Source organism: Onthophagus taurus, chromosome 11 (assembly GCF_036711975.1).
Source record: "Onthophagus taurus isolate NC chromosome 11, IU_Otau_3.0, whole genome shotgun sequence".
NCBI classification, from domain to species: Eukaryota; Metazoa; Arthropoda; class Insecta; order Coleoptera; family Scarabaeidae; genus Onthophagus; species Onthophagus taurus.
This window is the reverse complement of record NC_091976.1, coordinates 33,217,185-33,233,230: the sequence shown is the minus strand read 5'-3', so window position 1 is coordinate 33,233,230 and position 16,046 is coordinate 33,217,185. Positions and strand designations below refer to the sequence as shown.

The 16,046-nt window shown below is 27.9% G+C and overlaps 5 protein-coding genes and 1 long non-coding RNA gene across 7 annotated transcripts; 4 read left to right on the top strand and 2 right to left on the bottom strand.

Annotated features, from left to right (window-relative positions):
* The first annotated feature begins 1,393 nt into the window (after nucleotides 1–1,393).
* LOC111424977 (hyaluronidase A-like) lies at nucleotides 1,394–2,808 on the top strand. The gene is made up of 4 exons (XM_023058716.2): nucleotides 1,394–1,550; nucleotides 1,613–1,929; nucleotides 1,987–2,302; nucleotides 2,349–2,808. Exons 1-4 carry the CDS (start codon nucleotides 1,411–1,413, stop codon nucleotides 2,716–2,718), a joined length of 1,143 nt encoding a protein of 380 aa, XP_022914484.2. The 5' UTR covers nucleotides 1,394–1,410; the 3' UTR covers nucleotides 2,719–2,808.
* LOC111424979 (uncharacterized) lies at nucleotides 2,734–3,028 on the bottom strand. Its single transcript, XR_002707670.2, has 2 exons — nucleotides 2,938–3,028; nucleotides 2,734–2,870 (listed from the first exon to the last, which is right to left on the bottom strand). It is a non-coding gene; the product is annotated as an uncharacterized lncRNA (long non-coding RNA).
* A 1,249-nt stretch (nucleotides 3,029–4,277) lies between these two features.
* On the top strand, nucleotides 4,278–10,524 carry LOC111425049 (probable tyrosyl-DNA phosphodiesterase). 2 transcript variants are annotated; one of them, XM_023058801.2, is made up of 8 exons: nucleotides 4,278–4,439; nucleotides 4,499–4,822; nucleotides 4,872–4,974; nucleotides 5,033–5,158; nucleotides 5,213–5,308; nucleotides 5,360–5,530; nucleotides 5,586–5,960; nucleotides 10,145–10,524. In XM_023058801.2, exons 1-8 carry the CDS (start codon nucleotides 4,361–4,363, stop codon nucleotides 10,464–10,466), a joined length of 1,596 nt encoding a protein of 531 aa, XP_022914569.2. In that variant the 5' UTR covers nucleotides 4,278–4,360; the 3' UTR covers nucleotides 10,467–10,524. The 2 variants fall into 2 exon arrangements, with proteins under 2 accessions (XP_022914569.2, XP_071056640.1); XM_071200539.1 differs by lacking the exon at nucleotides 10,145–10,524 and adding an exon at nucleotides 9,880–10,037.
* A 112-nt stretch (nucleotides 10,525–10,636) lies between these two features.
* LOC111425050 (uncharacterized) lies at nucleotides 10,637–11,679 on the top strand. Its single transcript, XM_023058802.2, has 4 exons — nucleotides 10,637–10,753; nucleotides 11,119–11,207; nucleotides 11,266–11,424; nucleotides 11,480–11,679. The coding sequence occupies exons 2-4, from the start codon at nucleotides 11,130–11,132 to the stop codon at nucleotides 11,567–11,569; spliced, it is 327 nt and encodes a 108-aa protein (XP_022914570.1). The 5' UTR covers nucleotides 10,637–10,753; nucleotides 11,119–11,129; the 3' UTR covers nucleotides 11,570–11,679.
* A 362-nt stretch (nucleotides 11,680–12,041) lies between these two features.
* Nucleotides 12,042–13,016, top strand: LOC111425052 (uncharacterized). Its single transcript, XM_023058806.2, has 2 exons — nucleotides 12,042–12,546; nucleotides 12,597–13,016. The coding sequence occupies exons 1-2, from the start codon at nucleotides 12,439–12,441 to the stop codon at nucleotides 12,939–12,941; spliced, it is 453 nt and encodes a 150-aa protein (XP_022914574.1). The 5' UTR covers nucleotides 12,042–12,438; the 3' UTR covers nucleotides 12,942–13,016.
* Nucleotides 13,017–13,909: 893 nt separating this feature from the next.
* On the bottom strand, nucleotides 13,910–15,180 carry LOC111425027 (box C/D snoRNA protein 1). The gene is made up of 3 exons (XM_023058779.2): nucleotides 15,061–15,180; nucleotides 14,692–15,007; nucleotides 13,910–14,639 (listed from the first exon to the last, which is right to left on the bottom strand). Exons 1-3 carry the CDS (start codon nucleotides 15,096–15,098, stop codon nucleotides 14,031–14,033), a joined length of 963 nt encoding a protein of 320 aa, XP_022914547.2. The 5' UTR covers nucleotides 15,099–15,180; the 3' UTR covers nucleotides 13,910–14,030.
* Nucleotides 15,181–16,046: the final 866 nt, after the last annotated feature.

Genomic DNA, 16,046 nt, shown 5'->3' with positions numbered 1-16,046 from the left:
CATTACATCGAATACATAACTTGTCGTTATGACATTTCATCTTCTTATTTTTTTATAAAGTTGTCATTTCCCCATTACAACCTATAATCTTGCAAAGTTATCATTTTGACATCTTATCTTGTCATTTTGATGTTTTAAGTTGTCACTAGGACATTTTAACTTAACATTTTGACATTTTATGATAAGTATTGACATTACATCGAACACATAACTTGACATTTTAACGTTTCAACTTGTCATTATAACATTTAATCTTGTTATTTTTTTATAAAGCTGTCATTTCCTCATTATAAACTGCCATTTTGACATAAAGGTATCGTTTTAACATCTTATACTGTAATTTTGACCTATATCTTGTCGCTATGACATTTTAACTTAACATTTCAACATTTTATGAGAAGTATTGACATTACATCGAATACATAACTTGTCATTATGACATTTCATCTTGTTATTTCTTTATAAAGCTGTCATTTCTCCAATATAATCAATCATCTTGACATAAAGTTATCATTTTGACATTTTATCTTGTCATTTTAATTTTTAACTTGTCACTAGGACATTTTAACTTAACATTTTGATATTCTATGATAAGTATTGAGATTACACAAATTGACATTTTGACGTTTCAACTTGTCATTATGACATTTAATCTTGTTAGTTTTTTATAAAGCTGTTATTTCCTCGTTACAACCCATCGTCTTGACATAAAGTTATTATTTGGCTCCCTATCCTGTCATTTTGATTTTTTAACTTGTCACTATGACATTTTAACTCAACATTTTGACTTTTTATGATAAATATTGACATTACATCGAATACATAACTTGGTATTTTGACGTTTCAACTTGTCATTAAGACAATTCATCTTGTTATTTGGTTATAAAGCTGTCATTTCCCCAATATAACCTGTAATCGTGACATACAGTTGTCAGTTTGACATCTTATCTTGTCATTTTGACATTTTAACTTCATTTTAGTCTAATAAAATTAAAATTTGAATTAAATACTAGAACTAGAAACATATTATATATTAGAAACATTTTATTTCCATAGTTTTTAATTGCATTATTTCATATTGTGCAAAAAAAAAAACAACTTGATTTGTACCAATTTTCCGTTTAAAGCACGCAACCGAGTTAAACACACAAAAACGTTGCGTGCGGTTCGCATTAATTTAAACAATGAGACCCAAGTTGGAAATTGTGCAATTCTTTTAACCGTGTTAAAGAACTGATTCTAAACGTGGAGGCTGAACAAACAATTTAAAACTCACAATTTCTCGTTGTTGTTACAATTTTTTTCTGGCACAAATGCAAATTAATTGAGTTGTATTTATGATAATGCAGAAGCCCGTCGTTTCAGTTGACGTAGCACCTATAATCTGCATTTCAAAATTTATTTACATAAATGAAAAGAGAACAACAAAAAAAAGTAAAAAAGAAAATAGAGGGGTTTTTGCAGGGAATTGTTTTTCTTTCGTGCTCAGTTTTAAACGAAACGATGTGGAGAGAAGTACTCCTTTTTTATTTCTTTGTTAAAACCGCTAGGTAAAAAATTAAATTAATTAAATCATTTTTTATTGTTGTTATTATTATAATTATTATTAAAGCGGGGTTTTAATTGAAAAATCGGATTATTTCCAAATATATTGGAACATCCCTTCGTTTCAATGCAGACCTTTCAAAATCCCCTTCACGGATTTAACAAAAAAATACGGAATCATCCAAAATGAAAACGACGATTTCCGAGGCGACAAAATCTCCATCTTATATGACCCAGGCAATTTCCCAGCGATTTTAGAAAACTCCGAAACGGACAAAATCTTTTTACGAAATGGGGGCGTCCCGCAACAAGGAAACTTATCTTTACACCTAGAAATTTTTAAGGAATCCTTACAAGAACTTATTATTAACAACAATTTTAGCGGTACGTTTCCTTTTTAATTAAAAATTTGTTTAATTAACAAAATATATTTATTAATAGGAATCGCAATAATAGACTTTGAAAGTTGGCGCCCAATTTTTCGTCAAAATTTCGGCACGTTAACCCCATACAAAGAAATTTCATACAAAATCGAAGAAACCCTCCATCCAACTTGGACCCAACCGAAAATAAAATTGGAGGCGCAAAAACGATTTGAATTAACCGGAAGAGATTTTGTTGAAGAAACTTTGTTAATCGCTAAAGAAATGAGACCTAAAGCTTATTGGGGTTACTATGCTTATCCTTATTGTTTCAATATGTCCCCAGGAAATAACAACACTAAATGCTCCCAAGAAGTTATGGACGAAAATGACCGGTAAATATAACACAAAAAATTAAATTTATTTAATAATTTTTTTTAGCTTAAATTGGTTATTTTCATCATCGACAGCGTATTTCCCATCGATTTATTTATCCGAAAAGCAACAAAGCTTATCTGATAATCTCAAATTAATCGAAGGACGTATACAAGAAGCTATAAGAATACTAAATAATCAAAATAAAATGTTGATTAAACCGAAAATTTTACCCTACGTTTGGTTAAAATACAGAGACACACAAAGATATATGCCTTTAGATGATTTAAATAGCGTAATAAAGCTATTAAAGGCTCTAAAAGTTGACGGATTTATTATTTGGGGTAGTAGCAACGATGTTAGTTCACGAATTAAATGTAACTTGCTGTATCATTATGTTAACGACGTTTTGGGACCGATTATTTCACCAAATTAGCAATTATAAACTTAATTTAAAATAATAGTTAATATATTAAAACATATTTATTAATCACATTCATCACATGCGATTCTTTGAGGCATAAAAAAATCTTCTTGTGTTGACACATCTACATCATACCAGTTTATATTATAAACAGCTTCTTTGTTCTTATCATAAAAAGAAAAGTTTGTATTATATTAAATAAATGTTGATTAAATTAGACATTGTCTTTACCAGGCTTTCTTTTTCCATTGTATTGATTATAAATAATGTGGAGGGATTTATAATTATGGAAAATCCCATTAAATCTTCTTAAAGAGATGTTTTACTTATTAAATTTATAAATAAATAACCAAATTAAGCTCCAATTTAATCAATACGTTAAAAAGGCTTGTTTATATGGTTCAATATGGTTACTAAATTTGAGATCGTGTTACTAGATGTCAGGGCATGTTTAAACAGAATTTAAATATTGTTTTCTTTCTTATTTATTTATATTTTTCTTAATTCTTTGTTACACTCGTTACACTATTCATATTTATTAAATAAAAATAAATAATTATGACATAAATTGAAGTGATTATAGGTACCTGTAATTTTTAATGATAATTCAGGTGGTCCGAAATAAAATAGATAATTATCAGATAATTATAATAATTATTATAATCATGTAGCTTGTGAACACTTTTCATTATAACTCTTGGGGTTGAGGTTGAACCCTGAATTTTCGCCAACAACTTGCTTCTATTCGTGATTTTCTGATTGCAAATTTATGGCTTCCAACCAAATTTGTTCTGTTTGGGTTAGCTTGGAAAGCTAAAGGTAAAATTCGATAATTTTTGATATTTTGCATAAACAGCTTGTGTTATATACTAAAAAATAATTAAATTAAATTTATTTATTTAATTTTGATTATCAATTATTTCCGATTATTTTTATAAATATTAATATTTAAATAAACGTTAAGGTTAAAACATAACCTAATTTAGCAGGGAATTTCTGTCGTTACTACCAACCTAGAAACTCGAAATGGGTTAAATTATTTTTTAATGGATAATTTTTTATTAAAATTGCATATTAATTTTCAAAGTAATCGCCAAAACTTTTCTATTCGCTAAAAAACGAGGAGTTTCGTTTTATCTTATTCAGAATGATTCAAAGTTTCTTATTTTGTACCTTTTAAGAAAATGAGTACTCCAGAAAATCAGTTGAACTGTGAGGTTGGTAATGGAAATGATTAAATGTCACTAAGTTTAAATAAATTTTTTAAATAACTTTATTTTGATTTAATTACATTATATACTACTATTATACTATTTTTTTGTTTTTAATTGTTAATTATTAATTGGGTTGCAACATAATCACAAAATTTAGACGTTTCTCAATTAAGTAATTTTTTTAAATTGGTACTATGAAATTGACAACCTCCATCATAAACAACTCGTTTGAGGTTATGTCGTTTTAATTTTCAAAATTAATTAATATTTTCTCATAAAAATGAGTGGAAAACACGATAAATAATAAAATAGATAACTATTACGTTCCTTATCTATGATAACTATATAAATTGAATTGGTTACATAAGATAGTGATTTCTATATCTGCGTAGTATTAACTGTATATTTTGCTAAAATCTCACAAAAAAAATTAGTAAAAGATGAACAAAGTTTGTCCACAATCAGAAAAATGTTGTGAATTAAATCCTGATCATTTTGACGAATACAAACACCCTCATTGTAAGCAAAATCAACATTTTTTTGTATTTTCTTTAATAAATCTTTCATTTTTATATTAGTAAACGATTTGTTACAACAAGGTGATAATTTGTATCTGCCAGATAATTTTCCTCAAAGTAGACAAGTTGTTATGGAGCAACTAAGTGTTTTAAAAACATTACGAATTGATGATATCAGTACACAAAAAGATGCATGCAAAGATGAACCAAGTACATCTAATGCTGACTCAAACAAAATCACTTCAAGGGCTGTAAATTCCCCGAAACATCAAAAATACACCATGGCAGATAAAATGAAAAGCAACTATCCGTACAATTTATTTTTCACAACGATACCTAAATTGCATGATACATTGAATCAAAAAAATTCAATTACATTTTCAGGTAAATACATGTTTTTATGGAAACCTTTTCTTTCTAAATCTTTTTATAGATTTACTCTGCCCAAGTTTAGGTGAATTAAAATGTTCGTTACAATTAAATTTTCTCGTAGAGATAGAATGGTTAATTGAACAATATAAAGTTCATAATGTCCAGTAAGTTATATCTAAAAAAAAAAAAAAACAATTTTATTTGATCCTTTTTTGATATTAGCACCAAACCCTTAACAGTGGTATACGGTTGGGATTTACCCGATATGACCGATTACATTCAAAAATTTTTACCTAACGTTAAACACCATCTAATGAAATTAAAGAATCCGATGGGACATCATCATTGGTAAGATAATTTTTAACATTTATTTTAGTGTACAATTTAATAATTTTTTTAAAGTAAAATTGGCGTTTACGTTTATACCGATAACTCTATAAGAATTGTTGTGTCAACAGCTAATTTGTATTATGAAGATTGGAATCATTACAATAACGGGTAATTAAATAAATAATTTTAATCGTAATTATTTAAAATTGAATTTTTTAGGTTATGGGTGAGTCCGAGATGTCCTCAATTACCCAGAAACACACCCTGTGATAAAGGAGAAAGCCCCACAGGGTTTAAATCGACTTTATTAAAATATTTGAAAACATACAAACTATATCTCATTAAAGATTTTATGAGATATATTTCAAACGCAGATTTTTCAAGCGTGAAGTAAAAAAAAAATTTTTTTTATGATTTCTTTTTTATTAATAATTTATGTACGCAGTGTCTTTTTTGTGGCATCAACTCCGGGAACTCATTACCCAAACGGCACGAAGTGCCACTTTTACAGAACTTTAAATCTTCTTTCTTCTCATTGTAAAATAGATTCCGATCCGGATTCTTGGGAAGTTAACGTTCAAGCTTCAAGCTTGGGTTCATTCGGAAAACGCCCTATAGATTGGTTACAAAGTGTGTTATTACGAAGCTTAGCTTGTAGACAAAATTATTCGCCAATACCGGACCCTCAAGTTAATATCAATATTATTTATCCAACCGTTGATGATGCTGTTTCATGTTATTTTGGAGAAGATGGTGCTGGATGCTTACATTATCAAAAAGACCTACATAAAAAACAATTATGGTTGCAAACGTATTTACGGTAAAATTAAAATTTTAAATAATTTTTAATTAAGAAATTTTTTTATTTAGGTTATGTCACAATCCATTTAGGTTATGTCACAAATCGTTTAGGTTATGTCATAAGTATTAAGTGAATAATTTTAATTTTATTTATGGAAATGGTGTGCAGATTCCTCATCGAGAACGAAAGCGATGTCCCATATTAAAATAATATTTAATTAAGAAATTTTTTTATTTTGGTTATGTCATAATTCATTTAGGTTATGTCACAAATCATTTAGGTTATATCTTAAATAGTGGTGGAACGGATATCCGGCAAAAATCTGGTATCCGGCCAATTTTTAAACTCCGGCCGGATACCGGATATTAAAAACCTATTACTTGGTATTCCCCCATTCGCAGGAATTAGTATCTCTTTTAGGTGTTGGACACTGCAAATAATAATCAAGTTCAACCCCAATAGGACTTTTTTCATTGAATACAACTTTATTTATATCAGGTTTGTCTTAGCAACCTCATTGTAACAATCCCAATACGATATATAAAATCTCTTGTTGCAGTTTCGTCTAGTTTTCCTTTCTTCTCTTGTGTTCATCATTGTTTATCATCACATTCATTACTAACGGAACCGCTATTATCACTTTCGATTATTAATTAAAGTATCCTCTTTTTAATGCAAAAAGCCTTTTTGAAAAATCGCTTTTAGTTTTTGAGAAATAAATTTTTGAAATGATTGAGAATTTTTTCGAATTTCGCAATTTTCGCCGATTAAGTTATAAAAATTCGTATAAAATCGACTTATTGGACTTTGAGTATGAAAATTTCCCACAATGTTAATAAAAGTGTCCTCTTTCCAATGAACCAACACATTTTGAAAAATAACTTTTAGTTTTTGAGAAAACAATATTTAAAGTTTTGATTAAATTTTCAATGTTGCAATTTTCATCGATAACTTTCAAAATTCGCTAGAAAATTCATTTCTTGAAGGATCCTTGTAGAAATATCACCAATTATTAATTAAAGTATCCTCTTTTTAATGCAAAAAGCCTTTTTGAAAAATCGCTTTTAGTTTTTGAGAAATAAATTTTTGAAATGATCGATAATTTTTGAATTTTGCAATTTTCGCCGATTAAGTTATAAAAATTCGTATAAAATCGATTTCTTGGACTATGAGTATGAAAATATCCCAAAATGTTAATAAAAGTGTCCTCTTTCCCATGAATCAACCCATTTTGAAAAATAACTTTTAGTTTTTGAGAAAACAATATTTGAAGTTTTAATAAAATTTTCGATGTTGCAATTTTCATCGATAACTTTCAAAATTCGCTATAAAATTAATTTCTTGATGGATACTTGTGGAAATATCACCAATTATTAATTAAAGTATCCTCTTTTTAATGCAAAAAGCCTTTTTGAAAAATCGCTTTTAGTTTTTGAGAAATAAATTTTTGAAATGATTGAGAATTTTTTCGAATTTCGCAATTTTCGCCGATTAAGTTATAAAAATTCGTATAAAATCGACTTCTTGGACTATGAGTATGAAAATATCCCAAAATGTTAATAAAAGTGTCCTCTTTCCCATGAATCAACACATTTTGAAAAATAACTTTTAGTTTTTGAGAAAACAATATTTGAAGTTTTGATAAAATTTTCGATGTTGCAATTTTCATCGATAAGTTGCAAAATTCGCTATAAAATTAATTTCTGGAAGGATCGTTGTGGAAATATCATCAATTATTAATTAAAGTATCCTCTTTTTAATGCAAAAAGCTTTTTTGAAAAATCGCTTTTAGTTCTTGAGAAATAAATTTTTGAAATGATTGAGAATTTTTTTGAATTTCGCAATTTTCGCCGATTAAGTTATAAAAATTCGTATAAAATCGATTTCTTGGACTATGAGTATGAAAATATCCCAAAATGTTAATAAAAGTGTCCTCTTTTCCATGAATCAACACGTTTTGAAAAATAACTTTTAGTTTTTGAGAAAACAATATTTGAAGTTTTGATTAAATTTTCAATGTTGCAATTTTCATCGATAACTTGCAAAATTCGCTATAAAATTAATTTCTGGAAGGATCGTTGTGGAAATATCATCAACTATTAATTAAAGTATCCTCTTTTTAATGCAAAAATCCGTTTTGAAAAATCGCTTTTAATTTTTGAGAAATAAATTTTTGAAATGATTGAGAATTTTTTCGAATTTCGCAATTTTCGCCGATTAAGTTATAAAAATTCGTATAAAATCGATATCTTGGACTATGAGTACGAAAATATCCCAAAATGTTAATAAAAGTGTCCTCTTTCCCATGAATTAACACGTTTTGAAAAATAACTTTTAGTTTTTGAGAAAACAATATTTGAAGTTTTGATAAAATTTTCAATGTTGCAATTTTCATCGATAACTTTCAAAATTCGCTATAAAATTCATTTCTTGAAGGATCCTTGTAGAAATATCACCAATTATTAATTAAAGTATCCTCTTTTTAATGCAAAAAGCCTTTTTGAAAAATCGCTTTTAGTTTTTGAGAAATAAATTTTTGAAATGATTGAGAATTTTTTCGAATTTCGCAATTTTCGCCGATTAAGTTATAAAAATTCGTATAAAATCGACTTCTTGGACTATGAGTATGAAAATATCCCAAAATGTTAATAAAAGTGTCCTCTTTCCCATGAACCAACACATTTTGAAAAATAACTTTTAGTTTTTGAGAAAACAATATTTGAAGTTTTGATAAAATTTTCGATGTTGCAATTTTCATCGATAAGTTGCAAAATTCGCTATAAAATTAATTTCTGGAAGGATCGTTGTGGAAATATCATCAATTATTAATTAAAGTATCCTCTTTTTAATGCAAAAAGCTTTTTTGAAAAATCGCTTTTAGTTCTTGAGAAATAAATTTTTGAAATGATTGAGAATTTTTTTGAATTTCGCAATTTTCGCCGATTAAGTTATAAAAATTCGTATAAAATCGATTTCTTGGACTATGAGTATGAAAATATCCCAAAATGTTAATAAAAGTGTCCTCTTTTCCATGAATCAACACGTTTTGAAAAATAACTTTTAGTTTTTGAGAAAACAATATTTGAAGTTTTGATTAAATTTTCAATGTTGCAATTTTCATCGATAACTTGCAAAATTCGCTATAAAATTAATTTCTGGAAGGATCGTTGTGGAAATATCATCAATTATTAATTAAAGTATCCTCTTTTTAATGCAAAAATCCGTTTTGAAAAATCGCTTTTAGTTTTTGAGAAATAAATTTTTGAAATGATTGAGAATTTTTTCGAATTTCGCAATTTTCGCCGATTAAGTTATAAAAATTCGTATAAAATCGATTTCTTGGACTATGAATATGAAAATTTCCCAAAATGTTAATAAAAGTGCCCTCTTTCCAATGAATCAACACGTTTTGAGAAATAACTTTTAGTTTTTAAGAAAACAATATTTGAAGTTTTGATTAAATTTTCAATGTTGCAATTTTCATCGATAACTTTCAAAATTCGCTATAAAATTCATTTCTTGAAGGATCCTTGTAGAAATATCACCAATTATTAATTAAAGTATCCTCTTTTTAATGCAAAAAGCCGTTTTGAAAAATCGCTTTTAGTTTTTGAGAAATAAATTTTTGAAATGATTGAAAATTTTTTCGAATTTCGCAATTTTCGCCGATTAAGTTATAAAAATTCGTATAAAATCGATTTCTTGGACTATGAGTATGAAAATATCCCAAAATGTTAATAAAAGTGTCCTCTTTCCCATGAATCAACCCATTTTGAAAAATAACTTTTAGTTTTTGAGAAAACAATATTTGAAGTTTTGATAAAATTTTCGATGTTACAATTTTCATCGATAACTTTCAAAATTCGCTATAAAATTCATTTCGTGAAGGATCCTTGTGGAAATATCACCAATATTAGTTAAAGTATCCTCTTTTTAGAGTTGCTTCGTTAGTTAAATCAGCATCAAAAAAGTTCATTTTGTATCTTGGATCCAAATACGTTGACATAACGCAATAATGTGACAATGTATCACTTCAGAAATGCACCAGATATTATAACCATAATGGCCGGATAGATATGGCGGATAACCGGATATCCGGCCGAAAGAGATGCTGAATATTCGGTATCCGGCTTTTCGCAAAACCACTATCCGTTCCATCACTAGTCATAAGTATTAAGTGAATAATTTTAATTTTATTTAAGGAAATGGTGTGCAGATTCCTCATCGAGAACGAAAGCGATGCCCCATATTAAAACTTACTGCAGAATATCACCGTGTAAATCAAAATTGGCTTGGTTTTTATTAACGAGTTCAAATATATCGAGGGCTGGTTGGGGTTCTGGTATCGGAAAAAATGAGGGTGTTTGTGTGAGATCGTATGAAGCTGGGGTTATGTTTTTCCCCAGTTTTTTCAACCAGGAATACTTTGAATTAATTAACGGCGAAAATAACGCCACATTTCCATTTATGTATGATACGGTGCTAAAGAATTATGCTCCCGATGACTCTCCGTGGACTGATTAAGTGGTTTTTAAGGTTGTAATATTTAAGTTTTATACTTTAATAAAGTTTTTAATATCAATTTAAGTTTGTTTATTGAAATTATGAATCTATGAACAATTTAAACGTAATTTAACGTTCACCGGATTCGTTCTGCGTTCACGCCACAAATAGAATGAAGAAGTTGAGAGCGAGAATAGCAATAGTCCACCAGGAGCGAAACCGGTAAGTCGTGTATTTTCCAAAGTAACTAAATCAATCAAGAAAGAATCCCATTTCTTCTTATTTGACTCTGCTACGTTAAGAAAGAGGTGAGTATCATTTTGTATTAAATTTTTTAACTAAAAAGATTTGTTTTAAAGTTTATCAAATAAAATAAAATCAATTACATCATGTTATTTTTGTTTGGTGCAAGATTCGCTTTCACTTTTAACTGGAAATAAAATGCACATTCTCGAAAATGATTTCCTCATTTCATTAAAAATCGTTCTTTTTGTAAAAGTTAAATAAAATAATATTTCCACTTTATTTAATGATTCATCGCAATGATTGTTCCTCATTAATTTATTCTCAATGACAATATTAGATTAACTTACGCATTAACTTTCAAGTTAAAGGATACAAATTAAAATCGTGAAGGTCGGAAATAACATTATTTTAATTCTTTTTGTTCTAGAAAATCTCGAAATGATTAAATCAATCGCGTTTATGGTCATTTTAGGGGTTACTTTAGCTGTACCGGCTAACGACAACGTCCTTGATAAGGTTTTTGCTTAATTTTTATTACATTTTTATTCATAAATTGAGAATAATTTATTTCTAGGCTACCGCTAATGATGTTTACGCAAACTCTGTGCATCCGAACGATTTTCCGAAGGTTGAAAACGAGGAAAAAAGGGAAACTCAAACCGTTGTAACCGAAACGGAAAAAAATCCTCATCCGGCAACCGCTTTTGGAAGATTAATCGATGACATATTCAACGTAATTTTTAATTTATCTTTTTTAGTAACGTTTATAATAATACAATTGATTTTAGATTCCAATAACTGTTTTGCAATCGGTGGCGAAATTGCTTCAAAATCCGTTTAAATCGGCCAAATCTCCGGAGGATTCCACAAAATATTAAATAACCTTAAAAGAAATATAATTAATTACTTTTTTATTATACGTACTTTTTTAAATGTATTTTGTGATATTAACATTTCTTTTTGTTTAATAAAATTGAACTAAATTTAATTAATTATTTAATTATTAAGCTTTGTAGCTCCATCTAGCGATTAAACCATTCTAATTTAAAGTTTTAGTGGGTAATGTAGGAATCGATTAATATTAATTAAATAATTTAATTAATTATTGATTGAGGGATAAATTAAAAGCTAATTTTTCGATAAAATTTGTTGTTGAGGACAAAAACATGCAATCAAGGTGTTAATTCAACTCAAAAACTTTCTTTTCCCCTGAATTCGTTAATATTCAATAATCGTTTGATTTCTTTTTCCTTGCATATTGCAATAACACGATACCTTTAAGCAATACCTTTTAACCATAGTGGGGTAACCAGATAAGTTTGAAAGCGAAAGCGAAGTCCAATCGGCCTTGTTCTTTTGGTTTAATTCAACGTTGACCGTTCAATATTCACCACGAATTGCAATTTTTTTGAGTTCGCCAAATTAAGGTCTAAATTTTGATTAAAAAAGTTTTGAATTATTATTTAGCAAGTAAAATACGAGGTTGAATCAAATTATTTGATTTTAAGATGTGAAGTGAGGTTTAAAGTTACCAAAAAAATATTTTTGTAAAGAAATAAAAGGTGAGTTTTAAATTTTGAGTGCAAGAACCTTTTCGAAAGGAAAAACTGACCGAGTTAAGCTCGTCGAGTTACATCACTGTAAACATCGGCTGGTGTAAAACAACCTTGACATTCATTCAGAGAAAGTTATATAATTTCAAAATTTGGTAACATCTTAAAGAGATTGAATTTAGAATAAAAACAAAATGGAATTATTGTTATTATCGTTATTTTTTATTACTATTTGTAACTCTAAACCAATTACAAACGAAGAAATCTTCGCTAATGATAAAATACTAACCAACATTATTAAAGTAAGTCTATATCATTAAAAAATTACAAAATTACAATTAATTCCTTTTAGCCTAAAGGTTATTACCCAGATTTTAAACAATACGGTCGAGAACAGGCGGTTTTAGAACATGAACATTGGATAAGTAAAATTGATTCAATGTATAACAGAGCCCAAAAGAAAGCTGCTGATTTCTTAAATTTAAAACCAATCGTTGATACGATTGAGGAACACGAAAAATATGGAAACGATGGTGAGCAACATCGTGGAATTGCAAAAGCTTTGGTTCATGGTTTCGATGGTCTTGGTAAAAAAGTTAATGATGTCGTCGATTTACCCTTTAAAGCTAGAGATTATGTTGGTAAAACGATAAATGCAGCTTTAGATGCTGTTGGGTCAAAACTAGTCGGTATTTAAGTTATTTCTAATAAAATAGATTTAATTAAAAAAATATTTGAAGTTTTAATTGACAAATAAAATGTATGCAACCAACTTTACACCTTTCGATCTAATCTGAAATTCATTATTATCGTCTAAAACCACATTAAATGTATCCCATGAGAATTAGTACGATCAATAATACCATCGAATTCATTCATTATCACATCCATCGTATAATCAACACAATATTACTAACTTTTCACACAAGTTTTCCTAATAAACAACAATTTTTGTTGCTTTTATCTACCCAGACTATCTCTTTTATACCGTGAAATCTTTTTGGTTGGAAAAGGTGACGTCCTTATGATAACTCTGAGTTTTTGAGACGCACGGCTAAATCCGAATGTTTCTAGTTCTAGGACTAGTATTAGTTTTCATGCTAGAATTAAAACTAGAACTAACACTAGACCTAGAACTAGATTGAGCTATAACGAACATTGCGTTTCTCGTATTGATCCGTTATATCCAGGTTTTACTGTAATGGCAAATTACATATATTGACATTAAGTCTCTCATTTAGAGGCAAAATGGTCAATCAAACTTTGATAAATAAAGTAATTTTTATAAGAAAAACTACGTATAATATGATGTATAAAAACCTTGATAAAATCATCAAATATTGCCTTCTAATGGTAAGAATTACTTTCTTATCTATTTGATATTTACAACCTTTCGAATACCCTTACATTCCTCAATCACATAGTAAATCATTGACTTCCTATTTCTATTATGAGCTACTATTCATTCGATTCATATTTAGTTCTTAGAACAACTAATTTTACTTAATTAAATTGAAGTAAAATGTTTAGAACTTATATTGTTGGGGTTTTGGTAACATAGACTCACATAACCTCAAAATTAAAAATAAATTTTGAGGTTATTATAACATAACCTTAAAATTGATTTTAAATAAAATTTGAGGTTATGTTATAAATTGAAATGAATTAAAAACTAAAAAATTTATTCTTAAAAATACAAAACTTAAAATAATTATCACATATAAAAAGAAATTAAAATATATTCTTAATTCCAACTAATACTTAACCCCAAAAATTTGTTTGAAATTTACTCATCCATCTCATCGTTTGAATTTTCAGAAACAAACAATAAATTTTTTAAAGAATTATATAAGCTTTCTTCGCTTTCTTGCCTCTTTAACATTCTTTCGATAACAACTTTTCCTGAAACGCTTTTTTCATCAATATCTTCATGATCATCATCGGAATCGATAACTTCAACTTCTTTGTGTTCTTTGTTTAAAACGATTACGGTTGGATATTCGATAATAACTTTTCCTTTCAAATTTTCTTTAATACTTTCGTTTAAATCTAACTCGTAGAATTTATTTCCAGGTTTTTGTTCGGCTCGTAAATAAACTTTGATATTACTCATCCCTAAGGATTGATAATATTGGAGTTTTTCTTGTAAAATTAAATTGTCTTGTTTCACAAAATACTTTTGTAAGATGTTTGATAATTTTTCCGTTTCGCGAACTTTCTCATCGACTAATTTTAGGTTATTTGAGTTAGGAAAAATCCAATCTATTCTCCAGAAAATTGTGTCTTTTGCGTAGTTTAATCGCGTTGTGTTTTGCTTGTGCCTTACGAAATTAGGGGGTAAAAATTTTAAGGTTATTTGTCTTCTTTGAGCCCCATTTTTTAATTTATATAAATGCTAAAAAAATATAAAATTAATTTTTAGTTAATACAAAAAAAATTTTTTTTACATGTGGCAAAACTATATTTCTTTGCAAAAATCTTCGCGTTTTATCTTTTTTATAACCCTCTAAAGACCGACTAATTTCCTCCAATAAACGATAATCATTCGCTAAATCTAAATCGGAGAATTTATTTAATGGAATAAATTTAGTCCGATCTCTAGAACCATCGCATTCTAATTCTTTTTTATGGATATTCGCACATTTTAAGGAACAAGTTTTTACTTCGCATCTTGGGCAAGTATATTTCGCCTCAATTATTGAGCAAACTTCGCAATTTCCGAGTTTGCTACTCCCGGTTGATGTTGAAGGAAGACATTCTAACCTAAAAAATAATTTTTAATCATTAGTACATTATTTTAATTAACTTTCTCTTACTGTTCTCGGTTAGTACGATGGGAAATATCTATTTCCATTGTAAAGTATTATTTTAAATTGATTTTATTTGAATTAAGTAATTAATTTTTGATTAAAAGCACGTGGTCAGAGGTGCCAAAACAAATTGAATAAAATTCCCTAAATTTTTCTTTTTAATAAATTTATTTTATAAATAATTAATTTATATTTTAAAACTTAAATCAACTAATTTTCTTTTTATTACTTATTTCAACTAATTTTTATAAGCAAATAATTAAAAAAAGAGTTTAATCCCCAAGAAAATATTTAGGTTGCCCCTATTTTGACAGATGTCAGCGTCAATTTTCTTTCAATTTTTACCAAAAAAAAATTTTAAAAATAAACGGTGAGTTTTAAATTTTGAGTGCAAGAATCGTTTCGAAAGGAAAAACTGACCGAGTTAAGCTCGTTATATCATTTTATATCACTGGAAACATCGGCTAATGCAAAATAGCCTTGACATTCATTCCGAGAAAGTTGTATAATTTTAAAATTTGGTAACATCTTAAAGAGATTGAATTTAGAATAAAAACAAAATGGAATTATTGTTATTATCGTTATTTTTTATTACTATTTGTAACTCTAAACCAATTACAAATGAAGAAATCTTCGCTAATGATAAAATACTAACTAACATTATTAAAGTAAGTCTATACTATTGAAAAAATTACAAAATTACAATTAAGTCCTTTTAGTCTAAAAGTTATTACCCAAATTTTAAATAATGCAGTCGAGAACAGGCAGTTTTAGAACATGAACATTGTATAAGTAAAATTGTTTCAATACATAACAGGGCTCAAAAGAAAGCTGCTGACTTCTTAAATTTAAAACCAACGTTGATACGATTGAGGAACATGAAAAATATGGAAACGATGGTGAGCAACATCGTGGAATTGCAAAAGCTTTGGTATATGGTTTCGATGGTCTTGATAAAAAGGTTAATGATGTCGTCGATTTACCCTTTAAAG

What these genes read in the sequence shown, in the direction of transcription:
- LOC111424977 (XM_023058716.2), top strand. Translation starts at nt 1,411, where the DNA reads ATGAAAAGAGAACAACAAAAAAAAGTAAAAAAGAAAATAGAGGGGTTT. An exon ending in TTCTTTGTTAAAACCGCTAG is followed by an intron (nt 1,551 to 1,612) that starts GTAAAAAATTAA and finishes TTATTATTAAAG; the next exon opens with CGGGGTTTTAATTGAAAAAT. An exon ending in GTTATGGACGAAAATGACCG is followed by an intron (nt 2,303 to 2,348) that starts GTAAATATAACA and finishes AATTTTTTTTAG; the next exon opens with CTTAAATTGGTTATTTTCAT.
- LOC111425027 (XM_023058779.2), bottom strand. Translation starts at nt 15,098, where the DNA reads ATGGAAATAGATATTTCCCATCGTACTAACCGAGAACA. An exon ending in CATCGTACTAACCGAGAACA is followed by an intron (nt 15,008 to 15,060) that starts GTAAGAGAAAGT and finishes ATTATTTTTTAG; the next exon opens with GTTAGAATGTCTTCCTTCAA. An exon ending in GAAATATAGTTTTGCCACAT is followed by an intron (nt 14,640 to 14,691) that starts GTAAAAAAAATT and finishes ATATTTTTTTAG; the next exon opens with CATTTATATAAATTAAAAAA.
- LOC111425052 (XM_023058806.2), top strand. Translation starts at nt 12,439, where the DNA reads ATGGAATTATTGTTATTATCGTTATTTTTTATTACTATTTGTAACTCT. An exon ending in TACTAACCAACATTATTAAA is followed by an intron (nt 12,547 to 12,596) that starts GTAAGTCTATAT and finishes AATTCCTTTTAG; the next exon opens with CCTAAAGGTTATTACCCAGA.
- LOC111425050 (XM_023058802.2), top strand. Translation starts at nt 11,130, where the DNA reads ATGATTAAATCAATCGCGTTTATGGTCATTTTAGGGGTTACTTTAGCT. An exon ending in ACGACAACGTCCTTGATAAG is followed by an intron (nt 11,208 to 11,265) that starts GTTTTTGCTTAA and finishes ATTTATTTCTAG; the next exon opens with GCTACCGCTAATGATGTTTA. An exon ending in TAATCGATGACATATTCAAC is followed by an intron (nt 11,425 to 11,479) that starts GTAATTTTTAAT and finishes AATTGATTTTAG; the next exon opens with ATTCCAATAACTGTTTTGCA.
- LOC111425049 (XM_023058801.2), top strand. Translation starts at nt 4,361, where the DNA reads ATGAACAAAGTTTGTCCACAATCAGAAAAATGTTGTGAATTAAATCCT. An exon ending in CCGATGGGACATCATCATTG is followed by an intron (nt 5,159 to 5,212) that starts GTAAGATAATTT and finishes ATTTTTTTAAAG; the next exon opens with TAAAATTGGCGTTTACGTTT. An exon ending in GCAGATTTTTCAAGCGTGAA is followed by an intron (nt 5,531 to 5,585) that starts GTAAAAAAAAAA and finishes TTATGTACGCAG; the next exon opens with TGTCTTTTTTGTGGCATCAA.